At 32.9% G+C, this 25512-nt stretch overlaps 1 protein-coding gene across 1 annotated transcript in view; it reads right to left on the bottom strand.

Annotated features, from left to right (window-relative positions):
- Nucleotides 1–7774, bottom strand: part of LOC123714151 (protein eiger) — a 34571-nt gene extending 26797 nt beyond the window's left edge. The window contains exon 1 of the mRNA XM_045668317.1: nucleotides 7291–7774. Coding sequence (XP_045524273.1) covers nucleotides 7291–7608 — 318 coding nt within the window. The 5' untranslated portion in view covers nucleotides 7609–7774. The remainder of the gene's footprint in view (nucleotides 1–7290) is intronic.
- Nucleotides 7775–25512: the final 17738 nt, after the last annotated feature.

The following is a 25512-nucleotide window of genomic DNA, read 5'->3' as shown; positions in this document are numbered from 1 at the left end:
TCCAGAAGGATCCTGGTATAGGTTCAGTAATAGGTGCGATAAACGGTCCCACATAGTAAAGGCATGTCATAAGTACCTATATATCATACTCTCATTCGACATTCTATTAATAATAACAGGCAACCTCCTGACATACTCCGTCGACTTTTTAGGTTTAAGGAAAGCCGGTTTCCTCACAATGTTTCCCTTCTCCGCTCGAGCGATTGTTAAATGCGCACATAGACAGAAAGTCCATTGGTACAGCTCGGAAGATCGAACCTACGACCTCAGGGATGAGAGTGGCACGCTGAAGCCCATAGACCAACCCTGCTCTCAATAATATAAATGCTATTATAATATAATCAGTAACTCTCTGAAATAAAACAAAAGTTTCTATAAATCGTGAATATAAATCTTTTATATAAAAACGTAATCGTATTCAAATATTCTACTAATTTGAACAAAATTCTTTAAATTCTGTTTAAGAACGGTTTTTATCCGAATAGCCTTATCGTGTTATATCCACAGACGTAACAGCTTGACAATAGATAAGGAATGTTTTGTGACCTATGACGCAATTCGAGTCTAGCCATAGAGAATGCCTGATGCTATCACCGTTAGGTTTAAGTCTAGATACATAAATAACGAAAGTAATGGTTTATTTATTTAAAATTTGTTTCTTATCTGTGACCATTATTAGATAATTGTCATGTGCCATTAGAAAAGTCAACACAAAAAGTTATTGGAAACGTAATTGTTGCTGTGGTTGCCTTTTATTTAATCAAAAAAAAATCATAGCCGTGGTAACAAACTCGGAACTAGCTTAAAGCAAGCTAAAGTCGAAGTAAGCCAGAAATGGTATGGCAATATATCACACACAAGCTGCATTAATACCTGAATTCAGAACTGTATTTCACGTAAACAATATCGCCGGCACCAACTGGTTCTAAATAATTGCTAGAGTATGCGAACGCTGACGTGTAGCACAGTGCCGTAATATGAACAATTTCTTATTTATAAAGATTAAATTTCAAAACATTTAACGTTCTTTAACTACGCACATAATGCAAATGAACCAAGAATCAGTAACAGATAATAAATATCTGTTTGAACAGACTACTAAGAATTGAATTCTTGCAATGTCATTATGTAAACAGAATCCCGTGTATGGTATTGTAATACAAGCGCGGGTCAGTGTCCACTTTAATTAGATTTAAGCGTTATCCCAATTCTTCTAAGGGCTTAAACAGACAAACGATTTAATGTAAAATCTAAATATCAGTTTTAACTATACCTACAATTTATTTAAAAAAATTAAACAATTTTTTTATTTAATATCGAATAACCGCATGATATTGTTTGATATATATGTACTTTTGACATGCCTTAACTTTCTGGAATCAAGCAAACGAATCCCAAAAACCGGATGTGTAGTCGCGAAACTTCTAGATTTCTGGATGCCCATGGTTGGTTATCAGTACTCTACCATTGTAGGTACTATACTTAAATTTTGATCACCGAAATTGATATTTTGTACTATTTAAGTTAAAAATCATTTTCACGTTAATAATTACGATTTTTGATGTATTGGATATACAACACATTCATATTTTTATATAAACAGTGGTAGTTATGTAAACCATTGAAGTGATTCACATGAGCTACAAAGCATTAAAGTTAAAAAACGGAGTTATATAATATTTGACGTTAGCCCCTATATCACTGAGATATTCTTAAAGAGTCTTTTGTCTTGACTTTGCGAGTCAAAGGTTAAAAACATTACACCTTAAAAAACATTTACACTATTCAAAATTCCAACGCAAATGGAATACGTTTACTAGAACTAATAATGAGTGTGTTCTTCCCTTAACCCATTTGACTAGTCGGACACCTTCGGTGATCACAATCATAGGTCATGAACTCAGTTCGTGACGTCTCTCGCTTTGTCACACAATTTATCTGTTTCATGTTTCTTGTAAGGGTTTATTTAAGCTAAAACGCAGATCCCAACGTTTTGTTACAGGTAAAACAAAAGTTTTATAATAATTTTAAAGCTTGTTTATTTCCAATATTTAAAAATGTATAGTTTTGATTTGTTATCCACATTTTGTTATCCTAATATCCCTACTTCCTTCAGTACCATTGAACGGAACCCCTTCACAGGTAATGCTTTTCCCAAAATCTCTATCCATGGCTTTTTTCTCCTTGGTGCATCGTATGCATAGCTCTAATGGTCTCCTGAATGTATTGTTTACAAAGAACCCATCTTGAAACATTGGTATATACGTCTGGTATGTCAAAGTTATAGTCTTTTAACATAACATAGCAACTAAGATCGACTAACTACAACAATATATGGATATAATCTGAAATAAATAAATAATCATTATTAATGTTTGTTTGTCATGTGTAGTGAAGTGTGAAGTTAATAATACCCTAATGATTTGTGTCTATACTTTTCTCTGCATTTCTTTAAGTTGGTACAGGTTACATTTCCTGTATACCTGTTGGCAAAAACCCAACACGCTTATACTTTCGCCGTTGATCTATTTTCATGCTTGATGCGACGAATGAAGCTATGACGATGCTCGCCAGATATCATCGGAATTTATTTATGTTTTATTATATAAACACAGCCAAGGCCAGAGGAAAGGTTAATCGCAGCCTAAAACGCTATTTTGAAATGCTGTTTTTTATGTATCTCTCAGATTTTCGTATATTGTACTCAGTACGAAATAGATACATTGTAACGAGGGCAATGTAATATAGCAAAATGGGGTGTATTGTTTGAATGTTAAATGCGCACATAGAAAGAAAGTCCATTGGTACACAGCTTAGGATCGAATCTACGACCTTAAGGATGAGACTCGCACGCTGGAATCACTAGGCCAACAATGCTCTATAAAATATGTAGTAGGTATATTTCAATCTTGCTGACACGATTAAAATCTTTTTCCGTAATAAAGCTACGTAACAGATATGAAGCCTTTTTAGAATACACAATTCATTGCGACAAGTTTCAATACAATTAAATTTGTAATCTTTTCTTACTAACAGATAACTTTCGTATGCGGTTTTAGTAGAATCCGAGTCGAATATAATCTTATTGAAGAGTTAAACACTGTGTCTTACAGACCCAACGCTTTTAATAAAATTTGTGCTGCCGTATTAAAGACCGGTGTTTTTGAAACAACTGCAAAATCTATTTGTTGTCTTAATTATTACAATCAAGACTTGCTAAACTTTTTCGAGGATTCGCAAGGATCGAATTTTGAATTTATACATTACAAATGTAACTCAATTTCTTTTTTACATTATTTGTAGTTTTAAGATATTAGAATAAATAGTCTGTGTAACTAACATTTATATATTACATACATATATGTATTTATATTATCTGTTATCTTTTTTGTAACTATCAGTGTCCTAAGTGTATATAGTTTTGTCAAGTAGACGTACATAAACTCATGTCTGTTTGACCGCATAGCTTTTCTACGTTTTGTATAGAGTATAAAAATAATAACAAGCGATGTCTCAATATAGGTAGATTTGTGGGGCTATAGTTTCACAAGCTTTTATTATATAGACTAAAAATAAAATAATCATTCAATATTATCCGTATTCTAGTATATAGGTTTACGATATTGTAAATTAATATCTATAAGTGTAAAAAAACACAGCGAACAAAAATCAGTGGCGCTCGATGTCTTAGTTTTGTGGATCTGATTATAGTGATCATTAATTTTTCTTAAGACAGAAAAGGAAATCCTACTGTGTCTAACACACGCCGACTTTTTAAATTAATAGTTTAATCTAAAGCATGGTTTCCTTACGATATTTTCCTTCACTGAACGAGCGAGCTCTCTGGCATTGAGAGTGTCTACTACCGGCGGAATCACTTAACATGTAAGCGTTTATATACTGTTCTATAAAAAAGGCAGAAAGTCCATTGGTGCAGGGCCGGTGTAAAAGTCACACGATGAAGGCACTAGGCCAACACTGCTCACAAAATAACTAATAAACAAAAGACTAAAGTAATTCGTTATTACGTCAACGACTTTATAAAAGTTTACTGACGGAGAAGTTTTTTTTGTTGCGTATTATTTACGTCAACCGAAAATGAATCTATAAACAGAAACCCTAATTATAGAAAGTGTATGTTATAAGTAGAGAGTAATTTACCTATGCTAATAAGTTTGTTAACGATTCAGTTGCAAGAAACTAATTACTTAACTAAATAAGTTATTGTTCATTAGTGTAAGATGTGTGTCAGTAACTTTCATATAAATACCAACACTGTTATCCTATAGGAAATAAGATATAGGAGGACAATATATTACGATTGTTAAAACTTTGACTTGACTTGAAAAACAGAACAAAGCTTTTTTCTTACAAATTTGTTAATTAACTAAATATAAATTATCAATTAGTATATTTAATATCTTATTGTAAGAAAAAAGCTTCTTATTCGTCTTATTAATTTTTAAGTTTGTTTGTAAATGAATTAATTTTATTTAATTAAAAAGCGGAATTGAGAAACGTGACCGCTTGGTGTGTCTTTTAACTTCGGGTTCAGTTTTCAAAACAATCGTTGTTTTTAGTTAACTTTGATACGTACTTTCAGTAAACTATGTTTAATGGCGCTCGTTAGTTTACTAACATTTCATATGTTTTAGGTTAGTTTATGTTCAGCTTCATTTGGGCACATTCTTGGGTTCTTCAATTTTTATTTGTGTGTGTACTTATGTAGACGCGTTAGAAGTTATACTTCTTTGCCGTATCAAGATCTTTACAAAAAAAAATATTTATTAAACGGCACTAACAATAGAAAAAAGGTATTTAATACATTGAAAGTTTTATTATACGTATTATGTAATTAAATAAAGTTTTTTTAAATATCACAAAATAATATGTTGACTATAGCTAACTTCAGGGTGTCGGATTTTTGTGAGGTTGGCGCGGTCATCGTTAAAATTGACTCTCATAATTTTTCCCTCCACGCCAAAAGACTGTATAAGAGACTATATACTGTATGACTTCTATAAGAGTTACACAAAGTATTACGTCTATCAAGCAACCGGTTTTCGTACGACCAGTTAGTAATATGCGGACATCCGACGACACTGCTTATGGTCAATGAGTTCATAAGGATTGGAGAAAAAGTAATGAGTGGACAAACCTGTTAGCGCTCACCAAATGTTGCTAAAGTTTGACCATAGATATCAGAACTCTGATTAGACTTCCACAGATAAGAATAAATGCTAATGAAGGATTACGTCTTGGACTATCGCTGAAGCCCGTGAGAATGTTAAACAAAAGACGAAATTACGCGTTTCCTTTGATTGAATTCAAGAGGTAACGACATTCCTAATTCTGTCATGACAAGTCAATGCTTTCGTCCGTTGCTCCAATCACAATTCCGTTGTTTGTATAATCGACTGTATTTTTAATTAAGATATATTTTGCAATGCGTTTCACTTAAGTAAAGTTGTTCATTGTAACTCCTTCATTGGCAGCTGTAGGACGGTGTGAAAGGGCGTTATGCTGATCCTTAGTTGACATAAAAATCTCGCCTAGTAGATCATGTCCCATCTAAAGGTATAGGGAATATGGTTTACTTTAATGCGCAGTTTTGCACTCAACTAATGTTTTGAAAATTTCAAGCCAAAATATTTACAATTGTTCACATATCTTGGCACGCTCTCACCAACCTTAACAACATTAGTTGTGTTTTGTTCAGAAATAACCACGTTATTCCATGTTTTAAATCGGTTCCAGCGAATTGAGTAATGAGTCAGTATTTATTCATGATAATTGTAACATTCTGATTATTTTATTTATTTATTAACACTTCGTTGCAATATAAAAATTGAACATAATTAAATGAAAAGGAGGGCAACTGGCGGCCTTATCGCTTTCGAGCGATCTCTTCTAGGGAACCACTGTGAGAAAAAAAATAGATGAGGCAAGAAGTGCAAAATATACATATTACATATAGTTATTAGGCAAAGCTAACCAGGAACAAATAACAAACTAAGTTGGGACGAAAGTTAGGGATACGATGTGGACAGGTTATGTTTGTACAGAAGAAATTTAAATAAAAACGAATAGGTACGGTTTGAAAACTGTCCTAAAATGTTGCCAGGCGTGGTTCACAAACCGTCAATATGTAAGTTCTTGTTAAATGTATAAATTAAAGTTTAATTTGAAAATGATAAATTACTCAGATAGGAATTTGCATACAAATTCTTAAAAAGCCGGTAACGCACTCGTGAGGCATCCATGGGCGGTGGGCGGTATCACTTAGCATCAGATGGTCCTCGAGCCCGCTTGCCCCCTCTGTTCTAAAAAAAAAACGCACCATCAAGTCATCCAATAAAGACGACACAGCCCACGGACATGCCATATTGTCAATGCGTTATCGGCACTTATTTAGACAGTTGTTCGTATCATATACTCGTACGTATTATTCTTTTCAACCTAGTAACAATTTTCAAACAGAAGATACAGTACTAAACATCATTGCTCTGGAAAACTATTGCCTCAATACAGTTGCTGTTTAACTCCCAATAGCGAGTGCGATCCTGGCACTATTGTATTGACAAATTATAGGGATGGGTTCGTTATTGGAAATAACGGACAAATATTAAAAACTGATGACAAAGCAATTCTAGTGGGTTCTAAAGCTCAGGTCCGACCTGTAAGACAATCCTATATAAATATAGGATCAGCTAATAGTACTGAATGTAAATAAAGAGATCAGGTAAATTTCTAGGAATATTTCCATTGAGCCCAAGTTGAGCGGCTTTGAATATATTACGTGGTAAATACAATTCATTTGAATAAATTGTTTATGTAGTAGTAAAGACGATTAGCTTATTAATTGTTTTACAGAATTATTTCAAGCCAAAAGAAATCTTTTCAAAATCAGCCTGGACTCTGGGTCAGATATTTCAAATTCTAAGAATTACGTTTAAACTTATAAAATGAGGGGAATAGATTGGCATGAACAATTGTCTACAATGATCTTCATTAGAACCTTGTCCAAGGTCGCTGGTATCAATTATTTAACTCAACACTCATCTTAATTCATACTAGTTCTAGTCAAGATAAATGAGCTTCACATTGCAGTAAATTATATTCGTTTAGTTCTGTCACGTTTAATTAACGTGAAGATAAAAACATGTTCGCAAGCGCAGATAATATCAAAACATCTTTTTGTTATGTAATAAACAACACTTAATTACTATAATTAATTTGCCATTCAAACAGCTGATTATTCTTGATTGTTCAAAGTAAACAAACACTTACCGTGTCTTCCAAATTCTTGAACTCGTTAAACAAACGATTGTTGGTCAGCTTCTGGTTAACGGACATGACATTCGCTGACATCGCAATCATGCTCGCAGCAAGTTGATCCACCTCCTGCCGAAGGTTTGCGATTTGCACTTCCCGAACCACAGTTATCACGAGCAGCCATATGGCTAGAGCTCCCACAGATACACCATAAATCACACATCCATTCCTACGACCACTTTTCTCCATCCCTTCCTTGTATTGTCTCTCGAAATCCCCACTCATTAGGTTCTTTGATGATTCTTTGATATCGCTCTCTGTTTGTGTGTACATAATGACAGATATCAGCGCAGTTTTCGACTATACAACTCCGTAAGATTAATTATCGGTACATGTTTTTCGGATGTCGATAAGAACACGTGCTTACTGTTTGGAACGGAGATGGGACGCGAGTATACGTTGCGGCAGACCGGTTTGAAGTGAGGTGGGCTGCGGCGTCCGCGCACGTCTGCAATTTCGATATCGCGGCCACTGCAACTATTATTGGTTTTGTTTAGTGGATGCATCTATGTTGTATAATGGATATGGTATCTATTCGATAAGGCATACTCTAAGACAGGCAAAAGATGAACTGTAGTTAAAACGATTGATAGACATTAATACTTTCGTTTATTTATCTTCCTAATAGGCTTTAGTGTCATCGTTGTTTAGTTATTTGCTTAGATTATTTTCATTTATTCTTATATTATTAAGTTAACATGGTCGTGTTGATTATTATAAACAATTAGTAGAGTTAACCTCGTCAAAAAGTTTATAAACTTTTTATTTTTGTTTATTTTTAATAAGGAAGGTTAATTTATATTTACTAATTTAAATGACTAGTGTAGCGAGTGTGTGTGTGTATTCTAGAATCAATTTCCGCACCAAGACGCTCATTTGGTCCGTTGTGCGAGAAGTTCTGGCTAATTAAGCCAGCCTAGCTCCTTCCAGAAGCTTAGAAGTTTCTTGGCAACTTCGCAGGCTTCACAGAGTAACTTCACTGCTCCCAGGATTTCTGTCCATTGGGAAGACACTGCATTCCAGGTGACTGATTCCTCTACGCTGTTACAGCTTCTGCTCAAGGAACTGTCTGTTGCGTCTAGGACAAAGAGATGTTTATTAAAGATACAGTGGCCCGTAATTGTCGTATAATTATTTTGAGATTAGTTTAGTTGAGGCTTAGAAGTTTAAAAGATGAACTAGTGTAGTCGCATTCATTTTTAACGGACTTCAAAAAACCGTAGGAATTTACTAGGACTGTAGGACTATGTCTTTCGGTTGATAAAATTCTAAATTTAATTAATATATTTTTTAAGTATTCATATGCATTAATCAAGGTGGATCTTTGGAGTTGGCTCCACCACTAGAAAAATAGTCAAGATCTTCTGTTTAAAACTAAAATAAATATATTTCATGATAGCTGATTCCATGTGAGTCTAGAAAGTAGTCCTTCAGAAATCTTACTTAACAGAAATATTTCTAGGAATTATATTATATATTTTATAATTATTTTTAAACCTTTATTGTTTTATTTTATTTTATAACTTGGCTTTTGTTATTCTTTCACTTCAAGATATACTTGTATTAGTTTAGTTTTACATCGCTATTTGTTAATTTATTCATGTTACATTAGCAACGCGCTACATGCAATTTCTCCTAATATCTATTTTTCACAACGCCGGTTGCCTTCTTAATCAAACGATTGATAAAACTCAAATCACCGGTTTGACTTATTTAAAACTTTTAACACAATTAATTAATAAACACATGAACAAATATGGAACAGTTTCAACAAAAATCAAGATTTGCTGTAATAATTTATTAGGCGCAATAAAATTTTGTATGTATTTATAACTGTGTTAGCAAATGTTCTCGACTTAAAATGAATAAAAAAGATATCTAGAAAGCAATTAAATACCTTCATAAATATCTATATACTTCATGTAGATCCTAAACAAAAACTCCTTGCTATAATATAAAACAAATAGTGAGTCTCTCAACAATTAAATAAAAAGTGTTATTATAACATTTATGCGTAAACATATTTTTTGTTACATCTTAGCTACGTTATACTACTCTATAGGTAGTATGTTTATTCGTCTTTTAATGAGGTGATGCTTAAGTCGATCCGAGATTATATATTCGCATAAAAGTCGGAAAGACTAACAGAAGACAGCAGGCAGGAAGACAACATCAGAAGACATGTCTACCTACTGCACCATAATGGTGCTGCAAGTCTTTACAGATTCTGGTACATAGGTATCCAAGTAACACCGAGTAATAAATAAATAAATAGAACATTAGTAATTAAACCTTATTCTATTGTTGCATTGTTGTACAGACGCTGGTCCCCAAACATGTTGAGAGACTAGACTCTTCTGAGATAAAACAACGTAGTATTGAGTTAATGATCATATTCAATGGCGATTCCAATACTGATTTCAGTATCGAATATAAGAGCCAAACTGTATGTAGAACTATATTGTACTGGGTTATCTTATTGGACGACCTCATTGTGCTTACTGACAAATATAAGATATATTTATCATTATTATAATATTTTAATTATATTTTTGATTATTAATGATTTTTCAATAAGGCTTTTCGTTAGCCACTTCTGAATGACTAGTAATGTAGTATTAAAGTAGCAAATAGAGTAGAATTTTATGTAAAAAATCGATAAAGTTTTAGTCTTTCTAAAAATTACGAGTGAGTGCGATGGGACTCTTGCGTCACTCACACTCAGACCTGAGGAAAATATATCGCTAGACACAACATTTTTTTTAGTATTTGTATCCATTGACACGATATTAGGCTTTTCATACAGTACAGATTAAATACACATACGAACTACTATTTTAACTTAGTAAAGTATTCTATACACAAATATATCGTTACCTTTTATTACATAATGTGTTAATATTTTCCTTTACAAAATATAATGTTTAACCATAATACATGTCAAAAATGGCTCTTAATTTACGTTCGCTTTTTCAAATTAAAGGATGAGCACGCTCCGCGAACCATTTGAACGCCTTTAATCTTATTCATCTTCAGATTTGCTTCAATTTTTCAACAGGCGTTATTATTTTCACCTATTATAAATATAAATAAACACCAAACTAGTATCCCCTATACTATAAATAAAATGAGAGACGCGACATGATACGTCATATTAAGTCTGTTTGTGAAACGGACGCAACGTTCCGCACCATGTTGCATGTTCCTTTACTTGTTTAATTATTTTTAAATTATTATGATATACAAGTAAACACTTTTTCTTGTGGGATAAAATCTAAATGGACGAGATAAAATAATCGTAATATTAGTATTTTAACGTCTATTTTCTAATCGCCGTAGCTTATATTGTATTTGTTCTCTGATTCTAAGAAATTCGTAGATACATTATGTTTTCTAATTAGGTTGTAGAAATTCTGAGAACAATTTATATTTTTGTTTTGACTAGTCTACGATGTCTGATATTTATAGATATATTTATAGATTCCAACCTTTAAACTGAATAAGTCTACATACTAAAGTATATAAGTTTTTAACCAATCTCTTCTTGTATCTCGTATTCTTTTAACGTACAGTGAACGCATTGTACACGTCTATCTGATTTTACGGTAAACTAAAGACTTTCCATACTATCTGTAGTTCTTAGTTCTTAAATACCATTTTGACATACGGGTATCATTCGCACAAAGACTCGACTCTGAATCTTACTCTTAAAGAGAGCAGTAGGTCCAAGTATTAAATCACAAAATAGAGACAAAAATAGTTGTTCGTTTTACCCTGTATAAGATGGCTGTGTGTTTTGACAACATCGCACCATATTTATACCGCGAACTAGACCTATATCCAATAACAGACCAGAAATGGCACATTTGACACTTGACACACATTTAATTGTATCAGTTTCACCTTGAACTAATATTGAGGCCTCGTGGACATCTTGTCATCAAGGCTCATCATCACGTTTTTACTTTTTATCAAAACAAAATATCAAGCCCGAATTGGGTGTGTACGCAATACCTACATTACGTACTAAAACAAACTTTATTTTAACTTTGTATTTGTTTTTAATTAACAATAAAAACTGGTATGGTTCGTGAAGGAAGGCCAAATGAAAAACAAAAGACAAAACACCGACGAGTTTCATTTCGTTGTGATTGGCCAACTTTCTCGTTCAATCGCCCAAATAGTTTTCGTTAGCAAATCTCAATCAATCACTAGGACTGAAACACTACACTGGTATATTTAAGGTCAGCGTTGCACGTATCAAACTACGCGGTAGTCAACATAATGGACATTTTCCACTTGTCCGAAAAGCCTCCATAGAAAAAAAATCTCTTTGCTAAACTCGGCGTGGTAACCATAAATAAGTAAGCAGTACTTTTGCTGAGGAATACGCGTTTTGCTATTTTTTAATCTTTTAATCTAAAAATTTAAGACGTTATTCTATTCAATCAATTGTTTTAAAAATTAAAAAGAACAATTTCCATCTTCAAGAAATGCTTGTATTTCTGTCTTGCCACTTCTAATTAATCTTGGGATGTGTTATACAATGTTTGCAAGATGATATGGATTTTTGTATTTGTATTGCCTATTCTACAGAATACCCTTCTTCACGAAAGTAAATATAGCATGCCGGGTTAGAAGATAAAAACTAAAGCCAACTTTTTATATTATAAAGCAAATAAATATTTTTGGACTACGATCTTACCTAGATGTTGTTGTTACCTTGATTAATATCTTCATAGTCTTAACATGACCATCAGTATTTTATTATTTTTATATTAAAATGACAGATTGTTATTTGTAATTTATATAATTATTTCAATTAACTTTTATAACTAAATCCATAAAACATGTTCAAGCTTAACAAATGACTGAAGTTTAAAGGACCTTCTAACTTCGTCGAAAGTTATTAAAGAATGAACAGTGATCAAAGGGACAACTTTCACAATAAATTCTTTATGTGAAACTTTGTAAGAACTCGCAAAGAATATAACTAAACTAAGCCTCAATAAACGTTGTTACTTATTTACATTTACAAAACCGGCTTGCAGGGCCACGCCGACTCCCGGAACCGAACCCATGAAGCGCCTCCTATTTTGACGAGTCTTCAAGTTTCAAAGTATTTTTTATTATGTGGTAATTTTGACCGAAAGAAAAATGTTCTTCAGTATAATAAGAGTATACTCACTTAAATAATATGTTCTTAATTTCTAAGTAATCGATGTAAAATAAAACCCAAAGCGTAAACTGAAACTTACTTCAAACGTAAATATAATTGTCTTGGGAGACTTGTACAAACAATAAATGCATTATATATTGTTCTTTACAAGGCGTATGTGCACCTATTGCACCTACTTACTATCGATACTCTACAACAAAGTATATGTTGTTGTTTAAGTGTAACATAAATAATTTTGGTGGCGGCGCCCTCATTGTGTTAGCACCTGTGTGCACCGCACATTTCGCGCACATGGGCGGCGCGGCCCTGCCGGCATGCAACCAAATGACCAATCACCAAAGAAACACATGTTTACGAATATGAGGCCAAATTTTTAGTATAATTCATACATTGAATTTTAACTTTGTAATCTGAAATATCTTAGCGTTAAGTCTGAACGCTAAATGTAACCCTAAGTGTGTAGCCATCCCAACTATTAAGGATTTACTAAAAAATAAAGTATAATACACGATACGATGATTCATATTATAATAATGTACTAGTTTTCCGGTCTAAAAGTCTAGTCAACTAACTAGCTGTATCCTATTACTAATGGTTAGTATAACTTTATTAATTTACAGAAAGATCAATACTAAATATCAATTTAGCTACTTACAACAATTACCTATTAAAATACACATATACATATACAACATAAAGTATAGAATATCGGTTTTGTAAGCATCTGTGAGAATATAAAAATATAGCTTTTATTGTGACCTGTATAACCACAAGTTTTAAGAATAATACAAAAAATATTTTTCGTGCGTGCTATAAGAACGAGCAGGATACTTAGCGACCTGATAGTTTTAACTCATAGCGCTTTTGTTCTGGCAGTATGCCACAAGGATGACTTTTACTGGCAATATACTACCTTATTACGTACACGGAGGGGTTCCCCCTAATGTTTGTAAGCGTCATTACCTATTTTACACTTGACATACAGATACCGGCAAACATCTTAAACAAATGTCCATGTCTGCGAAGAAGCGGGTTTTAGGGAAGGGGGTTGTGCGCGGCGGCGGGAGAGTGATGTGTCGATCGCATGATTGGTAAATCGCAAACTTTCCCCCACTCCCTTGTTTAATGCTCAAGAAGTTTGCCGGTATCTGTACACTAAAGTAAATTACACTTCTTAAACTAATAAAAGGTAGAGCCCGTGGTTGGATTACCTAATGAAATAGCCAAAGTAAGATCCAGATTAACGAAAATGACTACCACTATTTTTAATAAGTCACAAGTTTAACTGACTTTGACGGTGTGATATCCCCTATTCCTGATGTTAACGATAATTCCCCCTTGCAAATAGCAGTTTTATATTAGAGGTGCCTTGGACGACTATTGCTCTGCGTCTCTCAAACACGAGAGCATACTTCATAGAGAATGCCATAGATTCAATCTCTTTTGATAAATAATAGAGGTTATATAAGCTGGTGAATGTAACCACTAAAATAGTAAAGTATTTTTATTGTAATAATAACCTAATATATCATTTCAAGTAAAGTAGATCAAATGTGATGGTGATGTTGCAATTTTTTAAATTCTTGCAAAATGTTGCCTATCCGAGATTGGTGCCTCGCCGTCTGGCCATGTATCGAAAGATGTGCCTGGTAAACATTTCGGAGAATAATAAAAACTACAAGTCAGCAATTGTGAACGCCTAATAATCTATGTGACCAAAAACACGTAGGCCATTATGAAAAATTATAATCATAGTATTGTCTTTGTCATTTAAAAAAAATGTAAAAGAAATGTAATGTAATTTAATTTTTTTTAATTTTAATTTAAAATTATATAAATAATTATAAGATTATAATAATACAAATAGTTTTATAATTAAACAATTTTTTAACCGGACTTTAATCCGGTTTTCTTTTAAATTATAATCACCTAATTTTTTAAACTAATAATATTTTGTTTTTAATTAGTCACTTTTTCCAAAAACAATGTGCCCAGATTTTTTTATCTTTAACTAAATATTTACAGATTACTCAGAAGCGGCAACTATTTACATATACATACAAAATAATGAAAAAAAACAAGAACAACACAACAGTAATTTTATATTAACATTACAAAAAAATCAATTACAAATTAACAGATTAAAATATTTTTAAAAGAAGAACTATTTCTTACATGTAGGACTTTTCCCATTGTCTTCTTTTCTGATGTCTGTCTTCTGGTTTATTACGTACTTACCGAATGCTAACAACAAGTCTTTCTTCTGTGAGGATAGGTTGTTGATGCAAAATATTTATTTATTTATTAACACTTCGTTACATTACACTTTAAAAAAACATTGAACATAATTAAATCAAAAGGAGGGTAACTGGCGGCCTTATCGCTTTCGAGTGATCTCTTTCAGGCAACCACTTACAGAACACAATATTTTATCAATCTTTATCTAAAATGCAGTAAAATGTTTCAGGAGTCATTCTTGTATATTGTGCGAACTCTTGTTTATGCACTTGCATGTGTTGAAATAAATGATGATATTCACCGAAAACTTCTTTTTTTTTCGTTTTCGAATTTAAAAAAACACATTTTATAACTGCGAAAACTCTTGACTTGAGGTTGACATTATGCGTGCTACTCAAAGAGACTGGTAGGCAAAATCTGCCTGCTTACTTTATGATATCAGTTACATGAAGAAAACAGGCAAGATCTGAGCTGATAAGTGCTGGCAGTTCGGCGCCGGTAGTCGTCAGTATACGCCCTAAGGCACCTATAAAACAAACAATGATGTACACATTTTGATTCTCCTTCACCTGATTGTTCACTCTTGTTCTCTATTCGCTGATGACATTAAACAAATATGATAAAATTCATATGGCACATTGAAATCCATGTGTTTTAAAGCGATAGCGCAATAATAAACATAGTTAAATTTAACTTACGTGCAGCTTTAGATCGAAAACAAGCCCTTGCCACGTGAATTTTCCGATCACGTTGTACTATTGCGTACAACTTATATGCAATCTAGTACAAACATACGACCTCATCCCACGAAAAAATGCTACACACACTACTGTCTTTCAGCGTCTGACACACGCAGATACGATAATTTAACTTAACGAAAAACATATGGAGGTCAGTTGGTCATCCATACATTTAGTACGTCCAATCCACTTGCGGACTCACAAAATGCTATCATGGAAGATACGATAGTGATAGTCATCATCGTGAATCATCCTTATTTATGGCCTGATAAGAATGTATTAAAAGTGTATCATAAGTGTCAATAGTGTCAACGTACTAGTACTACCCCTTACCTGTACCTAGTGTCTCCAGTACCATCAGATTCCACATGACCTTATTCAACGAAGAGCGACTCGAATCGTCGACGACCACTTACCGAGCTTGATCGCTTTGCGTTGTGTAGAGATGTGGGGTCACTCTGCATCTTTTACTGCATCAACCATGGAGAGTGTTATTGGACATCATGGCCAATACAAAACACCATCGGTGTCACGTCGACGACCTTCCACAATTTAGCGTTTCTTAAGGCACTTTTTGACTCACAATATGTAGCACCAGCTGCCCTCTGAACTATTTCCGAACCAATTAGATTTAGGGTCCCTTAAGAAAGGAGCGTACCAATTCTTAAAAGGCCGCACTTACAAGCCTTCGGGCACCGTGAGTGTCCATGGTCGATGGTATCATTTAACATCAGGTGAATCGCATACGTTTACTACCGCATTACGATTAATGCCTAACTAACGACTATTAATACATTATAGAAGACCAATAAAGGAAAAGGCTCTGTACAATAAATAAATGCTAAGTCTCAAATTGAATAATATAACAGGATTTCGTTGATGCTGTAAGCAAATACACGACTTCTACATGACTCTTATATGCCAAAATTCAAAACGATTTTCATACTGGAGACATAATTAGTGTTTAGTCTTCATTTTGAAACCTATCTTAAGATCTCCGGTAAGTACTTTCTATCAAAAGCTTAAATTACCGCCTAAGGCGAAGAACTGTAAGTGGAACAAAAACGAACCAAGGAGGCTGTTTTTTAACTTAACGTATCTACGGAGATCTTAACAAATGTAAACAAAGGCTCGATATTACGGTGTCTAGTTTCATAGATCGATAATATTAATGTAGCAAAATAGTAAATATGAAATGTCCTCAATTATGTCATTAAAATCACCTTTACGTAACATTAGTTTGCGATTTTAAATATAAATATTCCTATATAATTGTGATGAATACAAAATAATAAGATATAAAATTGATCAAAATCGATTTGTTAGTAAACAATTGACGGTATCTTATTTGCTTGATATGTGGCCTTATAGTTTTTACACAGTAATTAGAGAATAATTAATGTATAAATGCAATACAGACGCATATTTCGATATCCTGCTTAAGTAAGATAAGATTATATCAGTTTTAATTTTTTTGCAAGATCGTTGTCTCCTAGCTGGGTCTCGTCCGTAGAACACATCGTGTTGAAGTGTCAATGCTAGTATATAGGTTTTTTAAATATAAATATGCCCATTGAAAGAAAACACTTTTTTAACCGGATTAAAGCTATTTGTATTATTTTAAACTTATAATTATTTTACATAATTTTAAATTTTAATTATAAAATTTAAAAAGGTGTTTTCTTTCAATCTGAAAAAGCTATGTTAACAAAAGACAATACTATAAATATTCCCATTTAAATGTGACAGATACAAAATAATAAAATGTAAAATTTATCAAAACCAATTTGTTAGTAAACAACTGACGGTATCTAATTTGCTTTATCTGTGACCTTCTGGTTTCATATGATAACCGTTTAGGTCCGATAATTTTTAATTTTCTTGTAAATTCGCAAGTTGCTTGTCTATCTTAAGGGCTGAGTTTCGTCCTTAGAAGACATCACAAATAAATAACATTACTAGATATATTAAATAAATTGTAGACAATGTTCAAAAGAAGATAATACAGTAAAAGACAAGTAAATAATACGAGAATACACAACCCAAGAGAGGAAGGTTCGGACATCTATGACGTGAAAAAATAATTTAAAAACTTTATTTGTTATAGAAAGTTATTATTAAGATGCTACAGATATAAAAATAAATCAGAATATATTTCGTATCATCATAAAATGTCAATGAACTACGTTTGCTCTAATTAGCGACATTATATATCATAGTATCCTTAATATGACGTACGATGTGCAATGGTACACCTAACGATATTCATACCTCAATTTCGACCAATTGGTAAATTTTACTTCTTTGACAATGAGACATCACAATAAGTTTGGGAAGGGTTCGTTTGGTTTGTCGACGTCCACTGTAAATTTTAAGTATCAATATTACATAACCCACTTCCTGAGAAAACAGTTTGATTAGGTTACTTAGATTAGGTTACATAAAAAATGTTGCATCACAATTACTGAACAACGCTATCTTTATGAAAATGAGAATATTTACCGTTGTTTTGTCAAATAATTTATCAAAGCGCTTTCACTCTTAAGACTATGTCAGTAACGGTTTGACATACATAAGGATAACAGTTTTTTTAAACTGGCTTATACCCATTGTTAAGTATTTAATCCTTACTAATGGAAAAATCTCTGTGTTGATTTTACATTCTAAGTAGGGTCAATTAATAAGATAACACGTGAAACCTCATCAACATTATTTAACGTATAATATATTAATTGTTCAAAGAACTGCACAACAGTTTTGTTTCCGATGACATATTTATTGTAATAATTATTATAGATGGTAATTTTACGATTTACTTTTTCCCTTATAAACAATTTCTGTTCTAAAGAGATAGAGCTGTCAATGAACTCTCATTATTAAGCTAAAACTGGCAGATGTCAAATGTGACCTATTAAATTGACACAAATGTAACAACTCAGACATAGACAAATAATCCACTTTAAAAATACACAAGCACGTGTACTAATTGGTAGTATGCACATTATATAGAGTGATCCGTGTTGGTGTAAGCTTGAGTTTCCGATTGTGATCCTTGAGGTCAAACACCGGCTGTGCCACACTTGACTTTTCTTCCTGTGCCTATTTAACACTCGCTCGTACGGTGAAGTTTGTGTGAACTTTCGAGGGAAAACCGACATTATTGCTAAAAAGCTAACGCCCATTCCAGAAATGACTGAGCCCGAGGTTTTGGTTTCACGCTGGATAACTTTTACACTTCCTTCCTTACAACTTTATCACATTGGCAATGGAGAATCCACCGTAACGACTTACTTACAAACGTAATGACAACAAATAATAGAATTATATATATATATAATAAACAATATTATTGAACTTATAAACGAATATAAAGTTACATCAAAAGACAAAAGTAATAATAGGTATAAACAAAACTCGTACCTGGTATTTGAGAGTCAATACGTTTTTTAGGTAATTTATAGTTCTTAAGCCTGGAAAGTTACAATGACCGTAAAACATAACATTTCTTCATGTGCATTTTATGTATTAATACATAGCTAATGTTAAAACTCATAACTTCATATTCATATAGGTAACCAAGTACCTTATGAACGTCAACAGGAACAAAAATTTTAAACTATTCAAAATTTACATTTACTACCAGTTCGCAAGTCAATGACGTAGAGCGGGCGCCTCTCTTCTCTTCTCGCCTCAAAAAACTCTGCGCCACTCTTTTTAATCGCCAAGTTTTGAGTCAGACATAGTGTTTGGACTGGAGCAAATCGATCCCAATCAATATTATTATTTGGGACAATGGGCTTCAGCCTGCGACTCTCATCCCTGAGGTCGTAGGTTCGATCCCCGGCTGTGAACCACTGGATTTTATTTCTATGTGCGCATTTAACATCAGCTAGAACCGTGAAGGAAAACATCGAGAGGAAACCGGCTTGCCTTAGACCCAAAAGTCGACGGCGTGCGTCAAGCACAGAAGGCTGATCACCTACTTGCCTATTCGATTAACAATGGACCATGAAACAGATACAGAAATCTGAGGCCGACCTAAAAAGGTCGTAGCGCCATCGATTTATTTTTTATGTATAATAAACAAATTATTTAATGTATTTTAAAATTAGGTTTAAGGATGTGGTGAATTGTATTATTCATCTCTTTTTCAGTGTTGCGTAATATTAAACGTAGATAATTAGGTTTACCTTATTTATTTTGACATAAATGGTGATCTTTGTTTACTTGGTATTTGGTTATACATTTTTTTTACTTGGTATACAAGAAGAAAACGAGATGCTCTTTGATGTCCTTCAAGAACGCAGCTCATATCTGCTTCTGTATGGTACCGTATAAAAATTCGACTACAATGAATGTTAAATCAATTTTTAATTAAACTTTGATTTGAGAAATAAATATTTTAATTCTCGTGAATTCATATAAAGCCAATTTGTGGTAGTGATGGTCGTTCTAAGTGTGATTCTAACCATAACATTCGATCTGTGGCTAGTCCACGGTTATGAGAATGTTAAAAAAAAGTGATTTACTAGTCCGAGTTTGATGAGCTTTTCTCGTCCAAACACAAACACATTAAGACGTGACAGGTTAAATAAAGACCACAAATCATTACAAAAGGCACGTTGGTCCAGGATAAGTGACCAGCTAACATATCCTCAAACAATTAAAAAAGTAGGTACACGGCTTGGTTAGCTAGAACAAAAACAAGTGCTTTAAACAAGTGGCGTACCTGACGAAGCCTGCGTTTTCGACAGGTTCATTAAACTTTTTCTATATCATGCCATGTGCATTATTGACATAAAAACGTGTCTTATTTATGCAACTACGCTATATAATTAGAGTTAGGTACTTTAAACCTGTTGTAAGGCAAAAATATATATACTAAATTATTTCCGCAGCAATTCGACTTAAGGTCCTACAAGAAAACAGCGTACCATTTCTTAAAACTCGCGAGCCCTCTGGCATTTATTTGTTAACTCATTGTGTCCATTGACTTAACACCAGGTGAGTCTCTTGCCGTTTGCTATATTGATATATTTTAGGGTTGCATCCGATATGCATCGCTGATGATTTAATTGCCGATACAAATTTGCCTTTTCAAATTTTGCGCTTTAAAAAAGTAATGTAAACGCGCAATTTGTTTGATCTAGTTCGTTGCTAACGAGCCACGGACTATCTATGCCTTTTTTTTAATGGTATCTCGCTGTTGGCCTTTACAACTCAGCTCGGGCTGTTTTCGCGAGCGTAGCTCGGCCTGAAATGGCGTTTAATCCCGCGGCTAGCGCAAGAGCGTCTCCTGTGAGAACTATCTATGCCCGGGGAAACCCCGCGTTTAGTTCAGTTTGTTATCACTCTCGCCCCCTTTGTCACCGTGTATTCCTTTTCACTAGACACTTTAGTTCGCTTTTAACTGCTATGGCGGATACCGAATTAAATTAAATAAAAAAAACAGAATAACAGAGTTATTTATCAAAGACCAAACCAAAGACACCAAAAGTTTTACCAATGACAATACTAGAGTTATTTTATTTTATTTTAATTTAATTATTACTCTTAATTCTTTATTTTAATAACTCAACCTTTTATCTGTTTCAAAGGTTGTGAATGTTTATATTTTTTAATAAAAATAAAAACTTTAACCAAACTTGGTTAGCTTAATTTAAGTTGAATTCAATAAGCGTTGGTATCGGCGATATTTGTATAAGATTGGCATCGGTATCGTATCGTAAAAAAGACGTATCGATGCATCCCTAATATTTTTAATATAGTAACGTATTAATTAAAACACATATCTACGCTCGCATAGAACCTTTAACCTTTCCCTACCAGAACCAACATTGGGTTCCGTGAGCCCCTTCACAGGATGTGTTCTTCTTTGGATTCTGAATATCGATCTTTTTTCGTTAAATTAAGAATATTCTTAATTTAACGCTTTATTATAATCGCTTCATTTAAGATTAGGTTAAAACAACTATTAATGTCCTAAGCCTTGTATCTTTCTTCTTTATTATAGCTACTAGTAAGTTTATCGTTCTCGTGATTTATAAATTTTGTGTAGTATTGTCTACTTAAATAATATTCTGCTGTCGTGTTTTGTTTTGTCTTGTTTTGCTTTGTTTCTTATTTTATATCAGTGACACTTTTTGTGATATATGTTAATTTTACTTTTATTGTATCGAGATGTATCTGTTTTGTTTTATAAATAAATAAATAATAATTAAATTTCCTGAGCACCTCTTGCAGCTTTATAGACTCTATCTATTTATCTTAATTTATTATCTAATATTAAACCGCTTCTTTAGGTATTAAAAGCGATGGAAAATAGTGGAGGGCTTATTTAAATTAATGGATTCTATTAGTGACTGTGAACAAGGGCTATTATTTCTTTATTTTTATGTCATCGTGTTGTTTTTTTTTAATTTGTTGATATTTTTTATATTAACACGCAACGTTTCGAGCACGTACGCCAATTTTTTTGCATAATTGATGAAAAAAATTGGATCGTATTTCATAATACAACGCTACGAATCTAGTGAAGAATGCCATGATGAAGCTTTCCCCGAACAACCTGCGTGAAGCCACGCACGTCGTTTCCGGAAATCAATATCGCCTTTAATTAATTATATTTGCACATATTACTATAGCATTTTATTAGCTTATTAGCCTTAAATCAGAAGTTTCATTTTCAGTAACAAATTTATAACCAACAATGTAGGATTTTATTTAAGCGTGCTATTCGTCAGAAGCATTCGTTGAGCATTTAAACCCCGGTACAACAACGGATTATCTAAAGTAAATAATGAATACAAACAAAATAAAAACGTGTTCATCACGATAAGGTCCGTTGCGTATTTAAATAAATAAAATTAACGTGTACAAAGCATATATTTTAGACATGCCCCGAATCTATGCTCATTTTCATTGTGTTACAGTGTCGCTCGAACGACCTCGATCTGACCATAACGGTAAAGTGGGCCAGAATATTGAAAGAAACGTATGCCTGTGTGCGGAAGTCACCTACTTAGAGGTTTTCAAAGAAATTTAATGATTCCCTTATGAAAGGTGTTAATGAATGAGATAAATGCGGAATATGTAAGATGATTCTTGGATTGCGTTATTTTAAGAAAATTTACGTATTTATGACCAACGCATGGACACATTTCAGAGGCCGGGTATTGACCTGTGCTACGAAGGTTTTTTTATGAAATCTTTTTTCTTTATAATCATGTCTTTTGTACTGGACATACACCGACAATTTTCATGTCGATTTTCGTATGATAATTATCATTTAGAGTTCCAATTCACCATATCAGGCTTTAGAAACGCATTAGACACTGGCCTAACATTATGATTTTATTTATAAAATTATTAACAAATTATGATATTGTTTTCTTATAACAATTATACGCTCCTTTCTTGAATGATCCATCAATTCTTAAAAGGCCGGCAACGCATTCGCGAGCCGTCTGGCATTGAGTGTCTATGGGCGATATCACTTAAATTCAGATGAGCCTTCTGCCCGGTTAACGCCTGGTCTATAAAAAATACAGGTCTGTAACTGCTCTTAACAGTAGGTCAGTTCACTTACATCCTTTGAATTTTAATTGTTTATGAGTGAAGTGTTTACATATATTTACCAAGGTTGTTATATCATAGTAACTATATAATTTGAAGAAGTGGTAATGAGCTCATAATTAAATATGTCCAATGAGTCAGACTTAAAATTCACATAGATTTTAACAATGAAGATTATGATTTTTATCATTCCACATCAATGCTTACTTTGCAGTTTTTCAACATTAATGAATCAGTGCTGTAGGGTTGGCAACAGGAAAAATTTAAAAATATAAAACAATTATATTTGGTTAACGTATTATATTTCAAACAATTAACGTCCCTACTTATTTTATATTCACAGCTAATGTAACACTTTCCGATCTTCAACAAATATTATTTCGTATTTTTTTCAAGTCAACATCGTTAAAGACTTGACAGCTTTTCTCGTCCGTTAAAGATTTAAAACTGGCATTAAATATAAATTTAAAGTACATTTTTTTGTAACGTTCATAAAGTTACCTACATAATAAAAATACTTAACATATTTATCGCTAGTGTTTTGTAAATTATATTGTTTTTGATAGCCCTAATCATAATGATTCACAAATATGCCTGCTCCAATTTCTTTACCATAATTCAGTGGTCATAGTTCGAGACATTCATTAATTATTCCAAGTATTAAATAATGCAATTATGACTGAATGCAATAAAAAATAATCGCGCCCGTCACGTGTTACTGCAAGTTCCTATATACCTACGAGTATATTCTTTACTGAGGTACTGAACCGAATTAAAAAATCTCTATAAGAAAGCTACGTTATTTGTGAAGGTGGGCTACTATTAATTTAAAAATAAATATACATTTTTGTGGTAGTCGGAAAAAATTCGGTCCAACTTTTCTTACAAATGCCGCCGAAGAATGAGAGATATATTGAGTTCTAAAGAAAAGTTGTAGAGCTTGATATACAGCTAAACTAAAATAAATAGCTACAACTTTCATATGTAGGAGGCGTGAAGTGGGCCCAAGTCAGCAGGCCTTTATACAAAGTGATACCTTACCTGTTACCGAAGACTTACGAGCTTTCGGGGATATTTTCCTTCGTCTTTTTAAAAGATTTCCATATATTCCTAATAATTCTTTAATATTTATTTATATAATATCATGTTTAAACTACACATTTTTCAAATAATAATACCAACGATTTCTCATAGATCGTAGTAAAACACATTTACATACTTACTGGTGTAAATGCTTCCAATAATAGGGATTCATAGAAGTATTTATATCACCAGATAATGATTTTGTCCTTGTCACCCCCGTGTTACTTCGCAAATAAATGAACGGTACAAAAGGTTCTAGACTTTCGTAATAATACCATAGATAATGCTAACTACATTTTGTAGATGAACTTTGAAGTAATAATTTAACAGGCGGAACTTGCACATGTATACAATCTATTAATAACACCCTTACTGCATGACAACTGAGATTTCTCCATCTGATTCCCGTATTACATCTGGACCATCTAAGCATTCCACATTAGTCCGCAAATAAAGCGGTTAAATTTGTACACTATCCTTAAAGAACTATTTACAATAGAGGTAATTTTTTAACAGTAGTTAACTCTATAGTTCTATATAGTCTATGCTCTAATTTGAATTTGACAGCTGTCGCTTTGGTCGCTAATGTCAAATACTTTCGTGGGTCAGGGGACTTGAGGAAAATTTATTTTTGACAGGTTGAGACCCACTAACGCTAAACGAATATTAGTGATTGTGTCTCAAGCCTCAGGTGGAGGCTTGGTTCAATAAGTGATTAACCATGCCCTGGCGATTCGACATGCATATATTACGATTATTTAATTTCAAGACTATCTCACTGAAAAAGTAAAATACACAATACTAAAAGTCGTTTAAACTTAATTACATTCATTAAAGTATAAGCATATTTAATATTAAAAAATTTAGAAGTCATTTTCGATAAAATATTCCTTCCGAGAAGAGGGCCGCTTAGCTGTTTAATATAAAAAAAATACATAACATAAAGCAGTAATGCCCGTCTTCATACAATATTGTCAAGAGCCATAAGCTGTTATATATGTATGTATAGTTGTGTATGCTCGTTCAAACGAACTAAATCAATCTAATTGCACTTTAACTAAAGCACTCTTTCGTCTCTTTCTGCCAAATGTTGGTTACGCTGTGGTAAAGAGTAATAGATATATTTTCAGAAGTTAACAATATTTTAATTCAAGTAATCAAGTTATTATATTAGTTATTATTTAAATTATGCAACAACGGCGTTGCGCTTTATCATATGAATGGTCATCCTTTATCTAGTCACGTGCTACTGAATAAAATAGTCGTAATACATGATTTATCTGTTAGTAAAATAAAATATTACATCATATCTTAGTTTTCTTTTAAATATGGTTACAATATATGTGACATACACTTTGGTTA

Source organism: Pieris brassicae, chromosome 9 (assembly GCF_905147105.1).
Source record: "Pieris brassicae chromosome 9, ilPieBrab1.1, whole genome shotgun sequence".
NCBI classification, from domain to species: Eukaryota; Metazoa; Arthropoda; class Insecta; order Lepidoptera; family Pieridae; genus Pieris; species Pieris brassicae.
The sequence above is the reverse complement of the archived record's forward strand: the minus strand, read 5'-3'. Positions and strand labels throughout refer to the sequence as shown.